This window comes from Vulpes lagopus, chromosome 10, assembly GCF_018345385.1.
Source record: "Vulpes lagopus strain Blue_001 chromosome 10, ASM1834538v1, whole genome shotgun sequence".
Taxonomy (NCBI): domain Eukaryota; kingdom Metazoa; phylum Chordata; class Mammalia; order Carnivora; family Canidae; genus Vulpes; species Vulpes lagopus.
In genome coordinates, this window is record NC_054833.1 from 51,315,329 (window position 1) to 51,338,312 (window position 22,984).

Consider the following 22,984-nt stretch of genomic DNA (forward strand, 5'->3'; position numbering starts at 1 on the left):
GCTTTTCTCTTTATGACAGCTCTCTGTAAGACTTCTTTCTAAGCCACAGAAATCATCTTTAGCACGGGTGCTAAGTGTGAGTGGTGACCCGTAGACATCAGTCATGGAATAGGAAACATCAGCTTGAATGACTTGTTGGCCCTTTGGGGTAGGTTTTTTTTTATTTAAAAAATTTTTTTTATTGTTTCATGAAAAGTATTCTCTCAAATGTAATAATTTAGAGCAACTTGTAATAATTTGGATAGTTGTGATCATACATATATCATGTTGAATTTTGGTATGAAGAATTCTTTTGTGGGCTCTCAAATTGTGAGCCAGGGCCCTCCAGTAGTTACTAAAGCCATAACTAGTTAGTTGGTTTTCTTGGAGAGGGAATGACCCAGGAACACCTCATTCTTCCACCGATTCACCTCTGTTTCCTCAAATGCTCATCATTCTACTGTCATCAGCGTTTCATTGCCTTTTTTTTTTTTTCTGTTGTATAATTAAATTTAAGGGAAAAATGAAATGCTACTGTATTTGGGCAGTAGTGAGTCCGGAGACTTCCATGTTCTCTTGAAGGGTTTGATTCTAATACATTGTTTTCCAGATTTTGGGGGGAGGTCATGGAAGAATGAGGATTTATATTGTATATTTGCAATTTAAGGGTGCAATTTTAAGTGAAACAAATCAACCCCAAAGTAAATTTTTTTTTTTTTTTTTTTTTTTTTTTTTTTAAATTTTTATTTATTTATGATAGTCAAAGAGAGAGAGAGAGGCAGAGACACAGGCAGAGGGAGAAGCAGGCTCCATGCACCGGGAGCCCGATGTGGGATTCGATCCCGGGTCTCCAGGATCGCGCCCTGGGCCAAAGGCAGGCGCCAAACCGCTGCGCCACCCAGGGATCCCCCAAAGTAAATTTTTTGTATTTAAAAATTACTTTGGTTGTATTGTAGTATGCATAACAAGTTAGTTATAAGAAGTCAAATTTAATGTGTTTTTAGGAAAGCTAAAAATAAAAGTTTTTTTTTTTTAATGCTGTTTTCTTATTGGGGGGGTGATCATTTTATTCAGGGGCTCCAGGGAAAGGCCGAAGAGCTGATAGGACAAGATTGGTGTCCTCGGCCCAGCTGTGATCGCCTCAGCTTTAGAGTTGAGGAAAACAATATGCAGTTTTCAGTTTTGTAGTGTGTAAATATTCACATACCAGACATGTTCTGTGGTAGACAGTTGCTAATAAAGATTTATGAGAAAGAGAAAATAAAATTAGTGATTGGAAGTAAACACAACAAAACAAGGAAACAAAACACTATAAATTATATCATAATGAATCATAGAAAAAGTTTATGGTATTTGTTATGTTCCTATCTACCCAGAAATACCCAGTATATCACCCATGTGTGATTTTCCAAATTAAGTCTAAATATTAAGTGATGAAATATAGTTTGGTTTAGAAATCTGTGCCATTGGAGCATTCTAGGTTATGTTTAATAAAGAATTATTACCGTAAAGAAAACCACTTTGCTTCTAATTCCTTTAGTAATATTTTTTACTTAGTTTCTGTTTCTAAGTTTATTTGATTAAGTTTCAAGATATAATTTTATTTTTCAGGACAGTGGTATTAATTGATGTGTATAGTATTATAGCTGCTACTATTAATAGTAATAGATGGTATTTTTTGAGGGCATGCCTATGTGCCAGGACTTGTCTTAATCATTTATTTGTAGAAATTTATTTAATTCTCATTAAAATTCTATGAAGTCATTTATCTTCATTTTTTGAATAAATTAAATACAGGATGATGTGAGTCTCAGCTAAGTTTTAATTTGGTGGCAAGAAATGAGGTTAGGGATGTGTGTGCAATTTAAAATTATTTAAAGTCAGGATTCCTGGGTGGCTCAGCGGTTAAACACCTGCCTTCGGCCCAGGGTGTGATCTTGGAATCCCAGGATCGAATCCCACATCAGGCTCCCTGCAGGGAGCCTGCTTCTCTCTCTGCCTATGTCTCTGCCTCTCTCTCTGTGTCTCTCATGAATAAATAAATAAAATCTTTTTAAAAATAAATAAATAAAATTATTTCAAGTCCATAAATTATTTAAAATAATTCCTTTGACATAGATGGATGAACTGATGTTTGAAATATAAAATCTTACCTAGATATTGAAAATACTTTTTCATATGTGACACTTATGCAAGTTCTAAACACAAAAATTTAAGTTGCCCTGAAAAGCTCACACAATTAAATAGAAAATTTCTATTATAATAGCACATGGGCTTTAAAATAAATTAAAGAATGTTTTTATTTTTTTATTCTTAGGTGACTTCTAATTACAAGTATAATATGCATTCTTTATAGAAATGTGGAAAAATAAAGGAGAAAATGAATCACCCTAAATCCTACCACTCAGGGATTATACACTGATAAAATATTTTGAAGTATTTCCCTCCAGTTTTATTGCCTGCCTGCCTACCTTCCTTCCTTCTTAATGACATGTTAAATATTTTTGTACGATTGACAAAGCAATGCAAAGAAGACAAAAAGAAATCTACATTTAAAAAATATTTTTGATGTTTCCCTCAAGTGTCTGTCCATTATAACTGTGCAAGCACATGCATAATTTTACATAATTATAGTCTTTTTTTATTTTGCTTTCCTCTACTCATTCTGTCAACTTTTTTCCATGCTGCACAGTTATTTTTTATTAAATGAAATTGTAATCATATCAGCATATTTAGTGTCCCAATAATACAATTTCTAAAATTTATTTTAGGAAGGGAGACTGAAGAAATTTAGAATGACCCATTTCTCCCTGCAAATTTGCCTGCAAAAAAAAAAAAAAAATCACATTTCTCTTAGCAGCTACTCAAAACTTTTGCCATTCTCCCCAGATTCCCTGCTTTATTCTTAGCAGTCTCTTTGCTTCCTGCCTAATGATTGGGAAAACAGAGATTATAAGGTTGAACTTTTTCAATGTCTATCTTTTGACTCTGTCCCCAGAAGATGAATCTTTCTGCATCTCTCATCTGGCAGTGGGAAAGGTTTTCATCTCTTTGACGGCCGCGTTCTTTATCAGAGCTCTGATCTCATTCCCTTTCTGGCCTCCACAACCTTTTCCCACCCTCTCTTGTATGGAATCTTCAGTTTCTCTCTGTTAGCCTCCTTCTCATTACTTGCAAATACACTTAAGTTGCTGTTTCTCTAAAACAAACAAACACCTTTCTTAGCCACTTTGTTGTTCTCCCCTGGCAAACCGGCGGGGCATGGTGGTTCAGGCCAAGGAGCTAGGGTGAGGGGGCAGAGCTGAGAGGGAGATGCTGTGATTTGAGGATGGTTTGTTGTTCTGAGAGGCTGCAGAGTGAGGTATGAGTGAGGAAAGAGTAAAAATCTCTGTTCTCATCCTGGCCCTAGCTTTTAGTTTCATGGTTCCGGTTAACATTTTTTTGTGGATGATCTGTAACTTTAGCTCTGCACTCTATGCTGAGCCCTAAGCTAGTGTTTTCCGTTGTCTGCCTTACTTTTATGAGTGTATCATAACTTCAGGATGTATAAAACCATCCCTTTACATACATACTTTTCCTTCTCTCTTTTTAAATATTTTTTAATTTAAATTCAATTTAATTAACATACAGTATATTATTAGCCTCAGAGGTAGAGTTTAGTGATTCATCAGTTGCACAAACACCCAGTGCTCATTACATTATGTTCCCTCCTTAATGCCCATCACTAGTTACCCCATCTCCTCTCCCTCAGCAACCCTCCGTTTGTCTCTTATGGTTTGCCTCCTTCTCTGTTTTCTTATTTTTCTTTCTCTTCCCCTATTGTTCATCTGTTTTGTTTCTTAAATTATACCTTAGTTTGAAATCATATATTTGTCTTTCCTTTATTGACTTATTTTGCTTGGCATAATACACTCTAGATCTATCCATGTCAAATGGTAAGATTTCATTCTTTTTGCTAGCTGAGTAGTATTCCATTGCACGCACACACACACACACACACACACACACACACACACATCTTCTTTATCCATTCATCTGGGCTTTTTTTTTTTTTAAGATTTTATTTATTTATTCATGAGAGACAGAGAAAGAGGCAGAGACACAGGCAGAGAGAGAGAAGCAGGCTCCATGTAGGGAGCCTGATGTGGGACTTGATCCCGGGACTCCAGGATTATGCCCTGGGCCGAAAGCAGGCACTAAACCACTGAACCACCCAGGGATCCCCTCATCTGGGCTCTTTCCACAGTTTGGCTACTGTGGGCATTGCTGCTATGAACATTGGGGTGTAGATGCCCCTTGGATCGCTATGTTTGTATCCTTTGGGTAAATATCCAGTAGTACATTTGCTGGGTCATAGGGTAGCTCTATTTTCAGTTTTTTGAGGAACCTCCACACTATTTTCCAGAGTAGCTGTACCAGCTTGCATTCCCACCAGTAGTGTAAGACGTTCCCCTTTTCTGTATCCTCACTGACATTTATTGTTTCCTGAGTTGTTAATTTTAGCCATTCTGGCTGGTGTGAGATGGTATCTCATTGTGGTTTTGATTTGTATTTCCCTGATGCTGAGTGATACTGAACACTTTTTCACGTGTCTGTTGGCCATTTGTATGTCTTCTTTGGAGAAATGTCTATTCATGTCATAATTTTCCTTCTTTTAATTGCATGCTCATCCTGCAGTTTTACTGAGTTAAAAACTGTGGAGGTCCTTAATTCCTTCTTCCTGCAGTACATTCAAGTGTCAAGTAATACTATTTTTACCTTGCTTTCCCCCTCCTGTACATACCTTATCTTTTTTTTTTTTAAGATTTATTTATTCATTTATTCATTCATTCATTCATGATAGATATATAGAGAGAAAGGGAGAGGCAGAGACACAGGAGGAAGGAGAAGCAGGCTCCATGCCGGGAGCCTGTCGCAGGACTCGATCCTGGGACTCCAGGACTGCGCCCTGGGCCAAAGGCAGGCGCCAAACCGCTGAGCCACCTAGGGATCCCCATACCTTATCTTTTTACTTTCTGCCGTCACTGCCCTACTTCAGTATCCCATCGTCTCTTGCTTAGAGTATAGTTGTATCATCTCAACTGATCGTCTTGCCACTCTTTCTTTGCTCATTAGAATGTTCTTTAAATTGCCACCAGGCTTAATCTAAATGCAGTTGTAGTAGAGTCAAAAGAACCTGGATTTGGGCAGTTAGAGCCTCAGGTTTCATGTTTGACCTTCTTTGCTCCGTTAGCCAAATTAGTTACCTAGAGACAAGAGCCTTTGAAATATTTTTGAGAACTTGAAAATGTAATATAAATTTAAAATTTTTCTAAAAAATGAGTATGCCTTTACTTAGAAGTCTTTTAGCAGCACTGGATCTTTGTGCTTTGTTGGGTTTGTTTCCTTAACTTCTTAGCCCTTTACCCTTTGACCTGTGTTTCCAAAAACCCAGTTCCCTTGCACCCAAGAACATATCTGTTTCTCCATCCTGTGTAATCGGTACTACTTGATTTATACTTTATCTTACTTAAGAGTCTAGTGGAGATTTGCATAAACTCCCTGTTTACTCTTTCTCCTCCTCTCCTTGCCATTTAATTTATGAATTTCTTAACAACAGGGTCCATATCTTGTTCACTGTATTAGACATATTCATGCTGTTGGATTATATAGTGATAGAAGTGGTTTTGAGTGGTAAGAGTTCATTGATCTAATGGAATGAAATGCAACAATATTTTTAAAAAATGAAAGGTCTGCAATGTTTTTTATTTAATTTTATGCCAGTTATGGACCTGTCTTTTCAGATTGCCCATGATTTCATCCCAATGCTAGACAGTATAATAAAATGTGTGAAAAAAAAATAAAATAAAATGTGTGAAATCAGCAGTTAAATTGGTCTTGGTTGTTGCGACCTTAATCAGGCACTCAAGGCCTTCTCCAAGATGTGTGCAAACTTGCATTTAGGTGAAAGAAATTTTTTGCAGTTGAAACACATCACCAGTTAAAGGAGCATTGACAATTTACCTTTTCTTTTAGAAAGTCATTGTTTACTAAAATACCATTTTTACTCATTTTTTTTTATTTTTTTATTTTTTTATTTATGATAGTCACAGAGAGAGAGAGAGAGAGAGAGAGAGAGAGAGGCAGAGACACAGGCAGAGGGAGAAGCAGGCTCCATGCACCGGGAGCCCGACGTGGGATTTGATCCTGGGTCTCCAGGATCGCGCCCTGGGCCAAAGGCAGGCGCCAAACCGCTGCGCCACCCAGGGATCCCTACTCATTTTTTTTGTAGAGAAATAGAGTAATAGAAATAAGTTGTGATGGAATGACTAAAGGAGAGGAAATAGATCCTCGCTAGTAAAATGTGGCTCAATAATACATGTGTTATAAGGTTTTTAAAATTAAATGAGATATGTTTTAGAACTTTATAAAATTATGTAAATATTAACTTGTATTTGGAAAAGTTGTCTTTGTTTTTATTTTTAATTTTTAAAAAAAGATTTTATTTATTTATTCATGAGAAATACAGAGAGAGAAAGAGAGGCAGTCTCATAGGCAGAGAGAGAAGCAGGCCCCCTGCAAGGAGTGTGATGTGGGCCTTGATCCTGGGCCCTGGGATCACCCTCTGAGCCGAAGGCAGACACTCAACTGCTGAGCCACACAGGCGTCCCTTACTTTGTTTTTAAATAGGAAAAATATAAGGCAGTTTTCAGGTTTTACCGCTATTGTTGACATATTAAATTACATGTCCTTAAATTTATCTGTTTCATAAGCGTCAAAATAACAATAAAAATTATATCAAAAGAATTCTATTATTTAAATGTGGAAAGATTTTAGAATGTCAGTTAACATTTAAAAATTTCTCAATCTCTTTCCTTCTCTCATCTGCCTGCACCCTGGCAAATGCTGAAAGGAGCATAGTTAAAAATATAATGTAAAGTTACGTGTTTTTTCAGGTAGTTTCATACGTAAGGATTATGAAAAAGCAATGATGAAAGGACATTGAAGAATTGAATTAGCTTTCATATTATGCCCGCGCCAGGTGTTATCCTGGTGGTAGAAAATCTTTGCTTAAAAAAATTAAAATCATTAATTAATGTGTCTCCAAATAATCCAGCTGTAGTCTAGCATTAATTTTTACTTACTCCAGCATTGACAGGGTTGCTTGAGGAACTGAAAGGTCGTGGTCCTGTGTATATTTTCAGTTTGTGTCAGGCTGTTTCTTATCTTCTAAATCTCAGGATTGGTGTAGTTTCACAGGGATCCCTAAACCCTAATGTGTTTGGAAAATTGTGGAGCAGCATTTCAGAGTGCTCTGACTAGAGGTGGATTAGTGCTATGAGGCCTTCGCTCTGTATGAGAACATAACAATCACAGACACAATATAAAAAGAGAATTGAAGGAGATGTAACATGCTTGAAAGTGAAGATACACTTCTCTGAATTGAACAAAAATATAAAACAAATGTATGGAGCTGGAGCTTGCAGGGATCTAATTCCAAAAATCGGCAGAGCAGCTGAGAGCTCAGCTCCTTTGACATTAATGGGAACTAGATTTTCTCACATAGCCTCTCCCAGCCTTAGCCTGGCTTGAGGACTTCTGAGAAAGGAGTCTGGAAAAGGCCTGGAGTACTTTGGGCTGTAGTGCCTAGGAAATGATGAGGATGGCAGGTGTTTTAGATGGAAGAAGGCAGACATAGCTTTGCAGCCATTACCTGGACAACGTGAAATAGCCCTAGTGTCACAGGGTGAGTGAGATACTGTTGTAGAACTGGGAATCCTCATGGACTGGGTGAAGATGCTGTCAAAATTCCCATTTATTGAAGGGTAAGAGGAGGCAGAGAGGCAGGAGAGAAGGGAAGAAAACCCCTCCCATTTAAGCTTGCACACTTGCATGCTTAAGTGTTATCCTACAGAAAGGTAGTAAAAAATAATTGGTAAGTAAAGACTCCTTGCCAGTGAATTTAAAATGTAGGCACAGTCTCAAAAGGACTTTAAGTATGTTTAGTAGCTTCAGTTCTGAGAACAGAATAATATTCTGAAAAATATATGAAACAATTGTAGATGTATATGAAGCATAATAATATCCTAGGAAATTTAGAGATGAAAGGGGGTAAATCCTAGGTAAGACTCAGATAAAGAAAGGATTTGATAAGTAAAAGAGACCTAAAAAGTAAAAGCTAATATTTATTTCTCACTTTATTCCTAAACATTGTTTGAAATAAGCTATATATATTAATTTGATCATGAAAATACCTTGTTATTTTGTTTATTTTTGTAAATTAGGAAATCGAGGTAATTAAGTCATGTGCAGGGTTCTGTAAGGAGACAGGGTTGGCACGTGGGCATTCTGGCCCTGGGATTCACAATTGCATGCTGTGCGGTCTGTGGCATGGGCCAGGAGCTCGGTGCAGAAGAGAGAAGAGAAAACATATCAAAGAGTAGAAAATGAAATAGCTGAAATAGAAAAACCAAAAGTAAGTGGAAGTGATCAAAAAACTAAGAAAAGAATTAATAAAATAAATAAGCCTCTAGGAAGTCTGATCAAGTGGAGAGGGGAGGCACCAATAAAACAGTATTAAGAATTTAGAAAGGGAGGCATAACTAAGGCTGCTTGGAGTCCATCTGGTACCATCACAGGCTTAGCAAAAGGTGCTTCCTTTGAGCATCTGTAGCCCTGTGAATAAATATACACATTAACAAATAGCCTTGAGCCAGGATACATGTCTTGGTGAATGGAAAGCAGCTCAGTGTTTAGTCCACTCACTGTATTGTCTGGGAACTTGTGAGTAGCGAATAATCTGCTCTCTGTGGACATAATTAGAGATACAGGAGAGATTGTTTAAAAATCATGCAACTCCTGTGAATTTTAATAACTGCCTAATTAATGAAATTTTAAAAGAAACATGTTTTATGGCCTTCAGTGATGACGGACTTGCAGAACACCAACTGGTGGGAAAATCTGAGCTAGTGGGGGAGTTTTCCTTTATTTACGAGATGCCACCAACGGCTTTCAAACAAACATTTAGAATTTTTAAATACCAGCTTTGAAGTAAAGTGATGTATTCTTTTTCCCTTTCCTTTTCTTTTTAATCAGTGTGTTACATCCAAATATTGCTGGAAGGCCTGTATAAAAGAAAGGCAATGTCTTGAGCCATTTTTGGACCTTCTCCACATGCTGGAGGCAGCCACATTTAGTTTCTGGCTGTTTCTTCTAGCTTGGTTGTTTCATGTATTTTTCTGTGTTGTCTAGCTTTTTAACCATGTCAGGTTATACTGGTTTTCGTGGTGGCCATAAGTGGATATCTGGCCCATATTGACAAATGAAAGGGCACCGGGTCCTATTCTATTACCCTCCCTGTTAGAACTTGCATCTGTTTTTTATCTTTTTTTTATTTTTTATTTTTATTTTTTTAAAGATTTTTAAAAAATTTATTCATGAGAGAGAGAGAGAGAGAGGCAGAGACATAGGCAGAGAGAGAAGCAGACTCCATGCAGGGAGCCGGATGCGGGACTTGATCCCAGCACTCCAGGATCCTGGGCCAAAGGCAGGCACTAAACCGCTGAGACACCCAGGGATTACCCCCCCTTTTTTTAAAAAAAGATTTTATTTATTTATTCATGAGAGACACAGAGAGAGGGGGAGAGAGAGAGAGAGAGAGAGAGAGGCAGAGACACAGGCAGAGGGAGAAGCAGGCTCCATGCAGGGAGCCCGACGCGGGACTCGATCCTGGGTCTCCAGGATCACACCCTGGGCCAAAGGCAGACACTAAACTGCGAGCCACCCAGGATACCCACTTACATCTGTTTGTAATGTTATCAGGCAGTTGCAAGTTTTTATCTTGCTTGTTCTCAGATAATAAAAGTAAACATTAAATGATTCTGAATTAGTTTTATCACCTGAAGAATAATATAGATCAAAGGTTGGCAGATTCTCTACAGATCAAATAGAAATATGTTAGGCTTTATGGGCTTTCCAGTATGTGTCATGGCAACTCCATTACATGGCTTTTAAGCTGTCGCAGAATGAAAGCAGCCACAGACCATATATACAAGAGTGAACATGGCTCTGTTTCAGTAAAACATTATGGACACTAACATGAGAACTACATACAATTTTTATTCGTAATGAAATATATTATTCTTTTGAATTTCTCTCAACCATTTAATAGGGTGAAAACCACTGTTAGCTTGTAGCACCAGCGGTAGGCTGGATTTGGCCAGTGGGCCTCAGTTTGTTGATCCTGTTGTAGGTTCTTAAGTAAGCCCCACATTCTGTATTAATGTAACACCAAATATGGAAATAGCTCATATTTCTGTCTTGGGTACCCAGAGTGGGAACACATGGTGTCCCTGGGGGTGCCCAAGAGACAGGGAGTAGAAAAGCACAGAGAAGAGGAGCATAGATGGAGTGCAGTGGGCAAGCAGTGGGACTAGAATTAATTTGTCCAAGGCACTCGTTTGTTAATTCTGTCTATCAGGCACCATTGTTTTTTGCTCCATCCGGATACTATAGGGACCACCTAATGCGTAGCTTGGTCTTTGGTCTGTAAAAGTGGTAAAGACGGATAATTGTAAGTAGACAAGTAGCTACTGAAAAGATTATGGTCTAGCAATACAGACATGCCTAAAATTATTTAGGAAGTGAAATGGACAGTAAACTTAAAAAAACTGTGAACAGCTAGAGAAAAAGTGAATTTGAAGAAGGCCATAGTACTTGAATTTGAAGGGCTTACATAGTATGTTCAGGTGCTTGGCCTTTATCCCACTATCTAGGACAGTGATTTGCAGAATGTGGTGTAGGAGCAGAGTGCTTTTTGTTTTGTTTGTTTGTTTTTTGTTCTTTTGGATTTTCCAGCCTATCAGGGACTAATAGTTTTGTAAAGCACAATACAAATTATAGAAAAATGAAATAAAGATAGTCTAAAATATAGGTCCAGATTTTAATTTAGATTGAACCAACATAAGATTACTCTTTGAGATTGTGATAAAAGTTTATAAACACTCAGTTTTTGTACTTAACTCATCAAGGACTGATAAATATATCATGGCTGGTAATTCTCAGACTGGCATTGGTCTGTGGGCTACACTTTGAATGGTACTGGTTTCTCCTAGGTGATATGGGGTTCCTGCAAGTTTTTCAACAAAGTGACACAATTACAGTTGTGTTGAGCAAAATGATTTTTTTTTTTTTTTTTTGTCAATACTAGTGACAGGTTCAGGCTAGAAGGATGGAAACCAAGGAACCCTGGAATCATCAGCACTTGGAGTGTAGCTCAAAATGGAGGAGAAAGTGAAGTTGACTCTCTTTATGCTGATTAATTCATGTAGACAATGATTCTCTCAATAGGCTGCACACTTCTTGTAGGCAGGTACTAAATTCTTTTGGTAACTAGTACTTTTTAGAATATTTAATGAATGAATGAGTCAGAGAGAGATAAGGCAGAACTAGGAAAGAGTATTTAGAAAACTGAAATAAGAGTTTCAGGCTGAGAATGTAATAAACAGAATCAGATACTTTCAAATCAAGGAAGATGATAATTGATAAGTATGTATTAGAATTAGTAATTTGAAAGTCCTTGCGGAGATCCACTTTAGCAATTCGATAAACTTAGATAAAAAATAATGTGTTGCCCATCTCAGTTACCCAGTAAGAGAATGACAAAAGATACCCTTTAAAATATGATAGATACATCATTAATTAATGTTAGTTAATTGAAGAAGAAAAGTAGTGAAAATAACTTTACTATCTACTTAATATCATATGTGAATATAAATCAGTAATATGTATTTTTTTTCCTTCCATCTTAACAGGGGAACTAAATATTAAATGGACTTCACATCAATTTTTAATAATTGATTCTGATTTGAGAAAAAATTGAAGTGTGAATAATCTGGCTTGGTCTTGTTTCAAACTACTTTTTAATAAAATAGTTATGTAATATTTCTTATGTGATCCTTTGTTAGAACCTTTCCAATAGGGCAGCCCGGGTGGCTCAGCGGTTTAGTGCCGCCTTTGGCCCAGGGCGTGGTCCAGGAGACCTGGGATCGAGCCCCGCATCGGGCTCCTTGCATGGAGCCTGCTTCTCTCCCTCTGCCTGTGTCTCTGCCTCTCTCTCTCTCTCTCCCTCCTTGTGTGTGTCTCTCATGAATAAATAAATAAAATCTTTAAAAAAAAAAAGAACCTTTCCAATAATGTTCATTTTCCTCATTTAATCTTCTGTACCATACCAGCCATGTATTTGGCCAATACTTTGTAGGAAAAAGATTATGGGTTGAAAATAAGTGGGATATAACTTCTAAAGAGTCAGAGAAGTGGAAAGCATTTTAGGGAAAGAATAGAAGTTGGGTTGAGCATCATTATAGCAGCTAATTTAGCAGGTTTGTTGTGTCATTTCATTGCTTTCATTTTCCTTTTTTCCTTTTCCTTTTCCTTTCTAGAGAGGCAGTATGTGTGCTTGAGCAGGGATAGGGGATGAGACAGAGAGAGAATCTCAAGCCTGACACAGGACTCAGTCTCATGACCCTGAGATCATGATCTGAGCTGAAATCAAGAGTTGGACACTTAACTCACTGAGCTACCTAAACACCCCTCATTTCTTTATTTCTTATAATCAGATTTTCGTAGCATCTTTAAATTGAAGAAACATGCATTAAACAGGAGATTGGCTGCATAAATTATGGGCACTCCCATATAGTACTGGTATGAATATTGGTTCTTAGTCATCTTTTAATATTGTCTAGATGGAAACGTTGTTTGAAGTTTGCTTCTATGATTGCTTCTTTTTTAAAAAATAATAAAATGAACTTTGAATCCTCCCCTGCTTTTCTCTGAAAAGATCACAATCATTTTACATTATATTGGGTAATGAAATTCCAAGAGACTGAGGATAATCTATATGGGAAAGCTAGAATTATTTTTATGCTTTTTTTTATTACTAAATATAAATATTCAGTACTCTTCACAGTATGTTTAAATGTTATCTTTCCATAGAATGAAGACCAAGAAGTGATCCTGGTCAGAACAGATCAGTCTGGAAGAGTGTGGCCTGTGAATACACCAGGAAAACCTCTGGAACCTAAAGGAGGAAGAAGGAAGAGACAAATGGTATGTTTAACATAGTTCTTTGTTTATTAAATCAGAATTCCTCTCTCCCCCTTGGCTTTCTTTGCATCAGACTACTTCAGGATATTTTCTGTAATGTAGGTTTATAATACAAACATTAGAAGGTAGTAAATTATATTATTATTTTTATTTTGGGGTATATCCCTTTATATTTTACAAAATGCAATCTGATTGAACTATGGTTTTCCAGTAACTGGGAACGTTGAATGTTTAAGGCAATTTTAATTTTTGGGGAGCAGAGAGGCATAGGGAGAGAGAGAGAGAGAACTTAAGCAGGCTATACACTTAGAGCAGAGTCTGATGCGGGGCTTAATCTCATGACCCTGAGGTCATAACCTGAGCTGAAATAAAAAATCATATGCTTAACTGCCTGAGTCATACAGGCACCCTGGCAGTTTTACTTTTGAGCACATTTTTTTGCCATTATTTCCAACTTCTTTTACATATTTATCATAGCTCTTAGGGAAAATTCTTGTGTAAGCTAATTTGAGTCATGGTGATGGGGTATCAATACACAATAATGTCTTAATTATGTCGTTCCTGTGATCTTTTATAAACCTTATTTTCTTTTCCATCTTCTAGCTCTACCGTTTTTAGTTCTCCCTTGAGGGTCTTGAGATGGTAAAAAATGTATTCTGTTTTCCTAAGTTAGATTTTTTTGTTTTAAATTTAAAATATCATACCAGTGTTGGTTGGGTCCAAAGATTGGTTCATTTGTTTTTTCAGTGTTGATTATTTGCCTCTTGAGTGCCTATACTGCCAGAGATAGTAATTTGTTCAGCAAATAGAGTGGGATAGATCCCTCTTCTAATGAAATGGGAGGAACTAGGGGTTTGAAGCAGAGATGTAGCAGGAGAATAGTGAAGTTTGAAATAATGAAAGGACAGAACTCGCCAGCCAGTCATCGGTGCATTGCCAGATGACGTCAGGCTTTTTGAGTCGCCTCTGACCGAGCAGTACAGGTATCAGGGTCAAGAGGGCAGACACTTTCGTTCAGGATTGAGGTTTGCCTGTTGAGTATAGTGAAAGGATAAGAGAGCCAGAAATTAAGGACGTGGAGCCTGAGAGTGATTGGAGTCCTGGAATAGAAGATTTAGTCTAGTGATTTCAGGAATACTAATGTCGGGAAAAAGTATGGGAATGTGGTTCCGAAGATCTTGGAGGCTGAAGAGCAGGTTTTATTTGGAGAAGGAAATGTGAGAATAAAGGAATGTGAGGGAGACTTGACTTGAGAGGAAACAAATAGCACTCTTCTTTTCCACGTGTAGGTATAGAACCAACTGATAGGAAAACCCAGGATTGATTTAGATGAGAATCAGAATGTTAGCTTTGTTTTTGATAGAGCTGTATGACATGAGTTTGCTCATATTTCACCTCTGTCTTTGATGTGCTTACTTCATCTCTGAATGACTACAGATTTCCCTCCATGGTGGTAGGATTGTTACAACAAGAAGAGCCACTCAGGCACCCGGGAGAAGGGTAGAGATGGGAGAGAAGAAGGGATAGAGCATTTCTACCTTTTCCCCAAAACCCAGAAATCAGATAATGTTGTGCTTCCATCCCTGGGAAAGAGAAAAGTAATGGGGCAGAGATAGAAGTATTCTATTGGAAGTCCCTCCCTAAGGAAGCACATAGAATAGGATAAGCTGAAGGGAGAGACTGTGATCTGGAGTGGGCTTTTTACATATAATGTCAGATTTACAGATGTTAACTAAAAATACTTCAAACACCCATGTTTTCACTAAATAATGTTCATTTTCTCATAGGCTTCAACCCATGAAGAAAAAGAAAGGGTTAGATACTTTCATGATGATGATAATCTCAGCCTAAATGACTTAGTCAAGAATGAAAAGATGGGAACAGCAGAAAATCAAAATAAACTTTTTATGAGAATGGCATCTAAGGTAAGATATGTTCCTAGGATACCTTTCAATTTTTAGAAGCTGATTACTCCATCTAGCATGATCTATTTTTTAGAGAGCTCATTCTTTTTGAACTTTATTTTATTAAACCAAATCCTTTCTAAGACCTATCAGGAACAGATATTTTGGAATTGATTGGGAAATACATACTTGGGATTTATTTTGTTTTTAAATATAGACTCTGGTTTAGTTTTTTTATGTATAGCATGAGAGTGTTAACTGTGTATTTGATGTGCCATTTAAGGGAAGGTTTTGGGCCAGAGTTTAATGTCGGCAACAGGCTGCTAGTTAGGTGACCAGTGAATTTTATCTTAATGTTCCTTCAGTTCTTTATAATTATACCACAAAGAGTATATTTAAAGTAACATTATGGATTACAGAGCAGGCATCTTGGAATAATCTTAAATCTATTTAAAACTTTGTATTTATATAGCATATTTGTATGAAAATATGTATTAGTACATCATTACGGTTAGCAGGATTAGTTTTTGTTTCAAATAGCATTCTTGGTTGCAGTCCTTTCCTTTTTTGTTTTTTTAAATTTTTTAAAAATTTTTATTTATTTATGATAGTCACAGAGAGAGAGGCAGAGATATAGGCAGAGGGAGAAGCAGGCTCCATGCACCGGGAGCCTGATGTGGGATTCGATCCCGGGTCTCCAGGATCGCGCCCTGGGCCAAAGGCAGGCGCCAAACCACTGCGCCACCCAGGGATCCCGGTTGCAGTCCTTTCCAAACATTACCCAAACGTTTTTTGTGAAAGAGACATATTTGAACTCAGCTGTGTAACGGGTTTGGCTCTGCTGGGGTTTCACTCAGCTTGCTGTCTAGATTTGCAGATCAGGTTTTACTGGAGCACAGTGTCCACATTTGTTACATCTTGTCTGAGGTTGTTTTCACCCTACAATAGCCGAGTTGATTGGTTGTGACAGAGACTTTTCAGCCCACAAAGCTGAAATATTTGGAATAATTCGCTCAAGCCTGCTTTGGGATAGCAGTGGTTGCTTTTCAGTGGTGGGAGTTTGAACTTGGTATCTGAGGTTCAGGAGGAAGACCTTTTATAGTATACATTTTTTTAGACTTTTTTTTTTTTTTTTTAAACTTTGTGAATATACTGCCTGGTGAAAAACTTCACTTAATGAAAACTAGAATAGAAACAACAAAGGTGTCTATGTGTGTATGTGTGTGTTGGGAGGAGTAAAACAAACTTGGGTTTAAATAGAAATGGTTATTCTTCCCATCACCAAGAGTTGTATGGGTTTAAATTTAGCCTGTAAGATCATTTTACTTCTATTTATTTAGAGGGAAAGACTAGAAGTGTCATAGGTTCTGGGAATTCAATGTAGAATGAAGGATGTATTTTTATGAAAGTTTCTTTTCAGAAACGGACAGACCATTTTATGTGGAACTCTGAATTATTTAGTTTTAGTTATCTGAGCATAGTCCATTCAGGTTGACACACCAGGTTAAAAGAATCTTGTTGTAAATTGTAATAATCATTTATTACTTCACTGTTCATGGAACACCTAATCTGTGTGAGGTAGATACATTCTTGGTGCTCAGAGCAGGGAGCTGATAAAGTCAGTGTTCCTCCCCTCATGGAGCTTATATTTCTAGTGGAGGAGACAAAGTGAACACATGCTTGAATTAAAATATTGCATAACAAATACTATACAAAATGGAAAATGTTGCTGCAGGAAGTACAGTAAACTAGAAGGAGATAGGCTGGTGTTCTCAGTAGAGCGTTAAAGGAAGGTCTCTCTGTGGAGGTGATGTTTCTGCAGCCTGTGAACAGTCAGGGCGTGGTCCAGGTGAATATCGAGGGGAAGAATATTCATGCAGAAGAAGCAGCAAACACAAAGGATATGAAGCAGAGGTGAACTCATAGAGCCTAGGAAGACAATAGGGTGACACCTGTGACTGGGAAAAACGGGAGAGGGAAAGGAGTAGAAGAAGAGGTGGGAGACGTAGCATGAGTCACATCTTTTAGGTCTTAACAGGCCAGTGTGAGAGCTTGTGGCTTTCCTGAGTGATGGGTTGTAAGTGGTGTTGAAGGTTTTGATTAGGACAGTGTCATGATCTGGCTTATGTTTTGTAGTTGTCGCACAATTCTTATGTATCCTGTTGTGTTTTCTTCAGTGTTTGTTCTCTCTGCTTTTTGATTGTGGAAGTTCCTTTTGTTCTCTCCTCAGCCATGCCCAGTCTGCTCATAAACCCATTAGGAGCATTCTTCATGTTTGTTGTAGTGTTGATCTCTAGAAGTTCTTTCTGGTTCCTAGGCTTTCTATCTCTCTGAGCCAACGCACCTGGCCTGCGTACTTCACCAGTGCTCCTAGTCATATTCTCCTGCCTGGTGGGGAAGAAATGGCTAGAGGGAGCTGGGGTTAGGCGTGTCCCTTGCCTCAGGTGGGCTAGGCTGTGATAGAACCCCCGTGGGTGAAGCTGCAGTGAAATAGCTCCTCCTGAGGGCTGGCCTTGGAAAGAAGAAGAGAATGCTCTGGTGTCTATCAAAATGCTTCTCCTGCTGCTGGAAGCAGGAGAGTTTCTTCTGATCTTTACTTTGAGGACCTGGTGGTCCTCAAACGTCTAGAGGTACGTCTAGAGGTACAACTGCTTTCCCAATGACTGGGTCCCCTGGAGTATTTAACTCAGACTTCCCCACTCTGTCCATGCTGAGCCTCCAGTCAGTTACAGTTTGGGTTTTCCTTCCCGGGCACTGATTCCCACAGGACCATTGCTTTCCACACATGTAAGTTTGTGATTCTCTGTACCCACCTGTCTCCCTGGTTTTGAGGCGGTCACTTTCCTGGGAGATCAAAGAAGAGTTGTTGATTTTTCATTTTTTTTTTTCTTCTTTGTACTTGTTGGGACAGAGTGGCAACTTCTCAGCTCTTTAAATGCCAGATTGGAACCTGTTGGTTTATCTTTGAGAGGATTTTTCTGGTAGCTCTTTTGAGAAGGTAATGTAGAAAGGCAGGATTGGAAATAGGGAGATCACTCAAGGAGGGTATTGCATTAATTCAGATAGAGCCTTGGATTAGTGTGGTAAACTGCTGACAAGTGTTAGGATTTGGGGCAATGCTGATGCTGTTTATTGAAATAGAAAACCTTGTGGGGGACATATTTCACTGGAGGTAGGAGATTAAGAATGCTGTTGTGGACATGTGAAATGTGAATTGCCACCATTCACATGACGGTGTGGAGTGACCACCATGGAGCTCTGGTAGATAGATGTATGGAGCTCTGTCATATAGACTTGGATGCTGTTAACATTTAAATATAATTAGGGGCACCTGAGTGGCTCAGTCAGTGAAGCATCTGCCTTTAGCTCAGGTCATGATGCAGGGTCTTGGGATCGAGCCCCACATCGGATTCCCTACTCAGTAGAGTCTGGTTCTCTCTCTCCCTCTGCCCCTCCCTCAGCTTGTGCTTTCTCTCTCTCTCTCTCTCTCTCTCTCTCTCTAATGAATAAATTAAAAAATCTTTTAAAAATGTATTTAAAGCCATGGAACTTGAGAAATCATTAATGGTGTGGGTCTGAAGACTGAGCTCTCCAGCACTGCTGGGAAGGGATAGAAAGGATTCAGCACATGAGATTGAGAAGGTGCAGCCAATGAGGCAGAAGGAAGACGGAGGGTGTGGAGTTTCAGAAGTGAGAGAAGACAGGAAGGAGGTTGTGAATAACTGTCAGTTGCTTCTGAGAGGCTAAGATCTTTGGAGATGGACAGTGACCATTAAATTTGGCACTGCAGAGGTTTCTGGTGACTCTGTTAAGTGTGGTTTCCTTGGTCCAATAAGGAGGAAAGTGTGATAATGGTGGGTTCATGAGTGAGTGTGGGGTGGTCAGTGAGGAGCTGGCCTCACAGAGGGCCATGTGCCACCACTGTCATGCCAGGAGGAGAGGTGGGAGTCTGTATAGAGGTGGGACATTTGTAGATGTGGTGGTAGAGACATGAACTAGTGCTTATTGCTTCTCTTAGCTTGGTGAAATGGGGGCAGGGATCAGGAAGGGACTTTAACTTCTACCAGCTTTAACTGCACAAATATTCAGGTTGGGCTGAATATTGTCTAAGGGACTTAGACAGCCAAACCTGAATATTTGTGCAGTTAAAGCTGGTAGAAGTTAAAGTCCCTTCCTGATCCCTGCCCCCCTCCAGTTCACAGCTGGCCCAGACCTCTGTAGCTATGCCAGCCTAGACCCCTGTGACTGACCCCTCCCACCTTGTGCAGGTTTGTGGTTAATCCCTTTGGGTGTGTATTTGCACACTGCCAGCCTGATACCTGTCACTAGACTCCACTTCCATACTCAGGCCTCAGAAGAGACTGTGTAGCTATAGGAGAATGTGACAGTGGCCTGGGTCCCTACAGCTGCCTCTGGGCCTGGATCAGGTTCTGCCTTCTGTCACTGCCCTGTGGCACTCTACTCCCCTGCAGTTAGACTCACTAACTGTACACTTGCACACATCCTCCTTGACCCCCATCAATGGCATCTGCTGCCATGTACCCACAGCAGGACCCAACAGCGATTGCAGTACTTGCCAAAAGCCATGCCCCTGTAGTGAACCCCAACCCTTGCTGCCTGCTCTGGGTCCCATCACTACATGTAGGATTGCAGCCACTACACAAGCACCTGCAGCTGACCCCCATATCTGAGTGTAGGCTGCTGGCTCTGGTGACTACTGCTCTGAGTTCTAGCCCCTGGCCATGATCTGCTGCTGAGGACCCCAGCAGCCCCTGCAGCCTCTGTGGACCCTCTGCAGACCCTCTGCAGCACCTGCCAAGGATCACACAGTTGTTGATGCCATGATCCCCAGGGACTAGAGTCACCACAGTCCCTCAGACTTGTTGCCATCACATACCCTCACACTGGACACCCCCTACTTCTAGACCTGAGGTCACTGTATGTTCCAGAATGCTCCTATGTTCAGATGGACACTTTCCCTTACTGATGTCCATAAAGTCTGGAAGAGAGGACTGCTTTTTAAGTGCACAGACATCTACAAAAGGTTATAGGGATCATAAGTAATGAGAACAATGTGATGCCAACAAAGGAATACAGTAAATATCTAGTAACCAGCCTCAAAGAAGATACAGGCATTACCTGATGAAGAATTCAAAATAATTGCCTTAAAGATGCTCAGAGAACTCTGAGAACACTAATAAGCAATTTAATGATATCAGGAAAACCATAGAAGAACAAAATAGGAAGTTCAACAAAGAAACAGAACACAAAAATAAGCCAAGCAGTAATTTGTAGCTGAAGAATATGAGTGAATTAAAAAATGTAATAAAGACCTTCGCCAGCAGACTAGACCAAAGAGAAGAACCTATGAGCTCAAAGAGAAATCATTTGAAATCATCCAATCAGAGAAGCAAAAAGAAAAAGAATGAAAAGGAATAAAGAAAACCAAAAAAAAAAAAAAAAAAGAAAAAAAAAGAAAAGAAAACCTATGGGTCTTATGGAACACCATTAACAAAAGTAATCTGTGCATTGATGGAGTCCCCAAGGAGAAGAGAGAAAGGGATAGAAAGCTTATTAAAAGAAATAATCACTGAGAATTTCCCAAACCTGGGGAGAGATTTGGGCATCTGAGTTTGTGAAACTAATAGATCATCCCAAAATTTCATTCCAAAATTATCTTTTCCAAGACACAAAACCTAAATTGAAGAAAAAAAAAATGTTTTAAAAGCAACAAGAGAAAAAAGTTATCTCCTACAAGGGAATGCCTTTAAGCCTTGCAGTGAATTTCTCAGGAGAGACCTTTCAGGTCAGGAGAGCATGGGATGATATATTAAAAGAGCTGAAAGAAGGAAACTGCCAGGCAAGAATATTTTACCCAGCAAAACTGTCCTTCAGAAGTGAGGCAAGATAAAAAGTTTCCTAGGCAAATAAAACCTGAGAGAGCTTGTCACCACTAGTCCTGCCTTATAGGAAAGGCTGCTAAATAGTGACATGAAAACATAGGAAAATGTCCAACACACTAGGAGAGGTAAGAATAGAGTCAGATTCAGAATACTTCACTACTGTCATTTGGTGGTGTGTTAACCACTTAACTCTAGTGTAAAAGTTGAAGGACAAAGTGTTAAAAACAGCTGTAGCTGTATTAATTTGTCAGTAGATACACAATATAAAAAGTCAAGTGTGACATCAAAAACATCAACTGCAGGGGTTGTGGAATAAAAGGGTAGAGTTTTTCTTTGAGATAGAAGTTGTTATCAGTTTAAAATGGACTTATACCTGTAAAGTGTTTCAAGTATGCCTTAGGGAAACCATGAACCGAAGCCTGTACTGGAAGTGATGAAGGGAACCAAAGTATACCACTGTGGAAAAATGATCTTTTCACAAAGGAAGACAACAAGAGCAGAGGAAAGGGAAAAGGAACTGCCAAAGAGCCAACACCCATTCACAGGATGATCATACTAAGCTCTTACCAATCAACAGTTACTGTAAATATAATGGGTTAGATGCTCCTATAAGAAGGTGTAGAGTGGCTGAATGGATAAAGAATCAGACTCAACTATATGCTTCCTATGAGAGAGTCACAGTAGACAACTATAGATAGATTCAAAGGGAAGGTATGGGAAAAAATATTCCATGCAAATGAGAACCCAAAGAAGCAGGGTTAGCTATACTTAGGTCACACAAAATACACTTGAAGTAAAAAATTATAACTAGAGACATGTAAGGTCATTATGTAATGATAAAGGAGTCACCTCATCAAGAGGAAATAATAATTGTAAATATACATGCACCCAACATTAAAGCACCTAAATATATCAAGCAAATTACAGATCTGAAGAGAGTGATAGGCAGCAGTATGCTAATATTAGAGGATGCCATTCAGTATCTCACTTTCATCAGTGAACAGATCAGACAAAAAAAAAAAAGTAAAGAAACTTACTGGACTTGAAGTACACTTTAAACTAAATGGACCTAATGGACATATACAGAACATTTCATCCAACAACAACAGAGTACATTTTCTTCTCAAGCACACATGGAACACTTTCCAGAATGGAGCATATGTTGTTAGATCACAAAATTTAGCCTTAGCAAATTGAAAAATATGGAAATCATGCCAACTTTTGAGACCACAGTGATGTGAAACTAGAAATCAGTAACAAGATAAAAACTAGAAAATTCACAGATATGTGAAAATGAACCAATGTACTCCTGAACAACAAATGGATCAAAGAGAAGTCAAAAGGGAAATAAAAAACTATATTGGAACAAGTGATAGTCTAAGCAGAACATACCAAAAACTTATGGGATGTAGCATAAACAGTGCTGAGAAGGGAGTTTATAGTATTGAACATCTACAGTTAGAAAAAATAAAGATCAGAAATAAACAACTTAGCTTTTACACCTCAAGGAAGAAGAAAGGAAGGAGATAACAAAGATCAGAGCAGAAGTAAATGAAATAGAGAATAGGAAACATACAAAAGATCAGGGAAACTAGGAGTTGGGATTTTTTGAAAAGATGAACATAATTGACAAACTGTTAGCTATACTTAAGAAAAAAGAGAAGGAACTCAAGTAAAATTATAAAGGAAAGAGGAGACACTTCAGCTGATACTACAGAAATACAAAAGATCATAAATCCAAGCCTGCTATGAACAATTATATGCCAGAAAATTGGACAACCTAGACGAAATGGATAAATTCCTAGAAATAAGCAACCTAATCATGAAGAAATAGGAAATCTGAACAGATCAATAACAAGTAAAGAGATTGATTCAGTAATCAAAAACCTCTCAACACAGAGAAGCCAGGGACCAGAAAGAAACGGAAAAAGTAAAACTGTCTCTATTTGCAGATCACACGGCATTAAACATGGAAAACCCTAAAGATTCTACCAAAAATGTGTTAAAGCTAATCAACAAATTCAGTGAAGTTTTACAATATAAAATCAACATACAAAATCAATTGCATTTTATACATTAATAACTATCACAAAAAGCGTTTTATAAATTTCAACA

The 22,984-nt window shown here is 38.5% G+C and overlaps 1 protein-coding gene across 1 annotated transcript in view; it reads left to right on the forward strand.

Annotated features, from left to right (window-relative positions):
- CWF19L2 (CWF19 like cell cycle control factor 2) overlaps positions 1-22,984 on the forward strand; it is a 147,061-nt gene that overhangs the window by 77,575 nt on the left and 46,502 nt on the right. The window contains exons 11-12 of the mRNA XM_041772214.1: positions 12,952-13,065; positions 14,850-14,987. Coding sequence (XP_041628148.1) covers positions 12,952-13,065; positions 14,850-14,987 — 252 coding nt within the window. The remainder of the gene's footprint in view (positions 1-12,951; positions 13,066-14,849; positions 14,988-22,984) is intronic.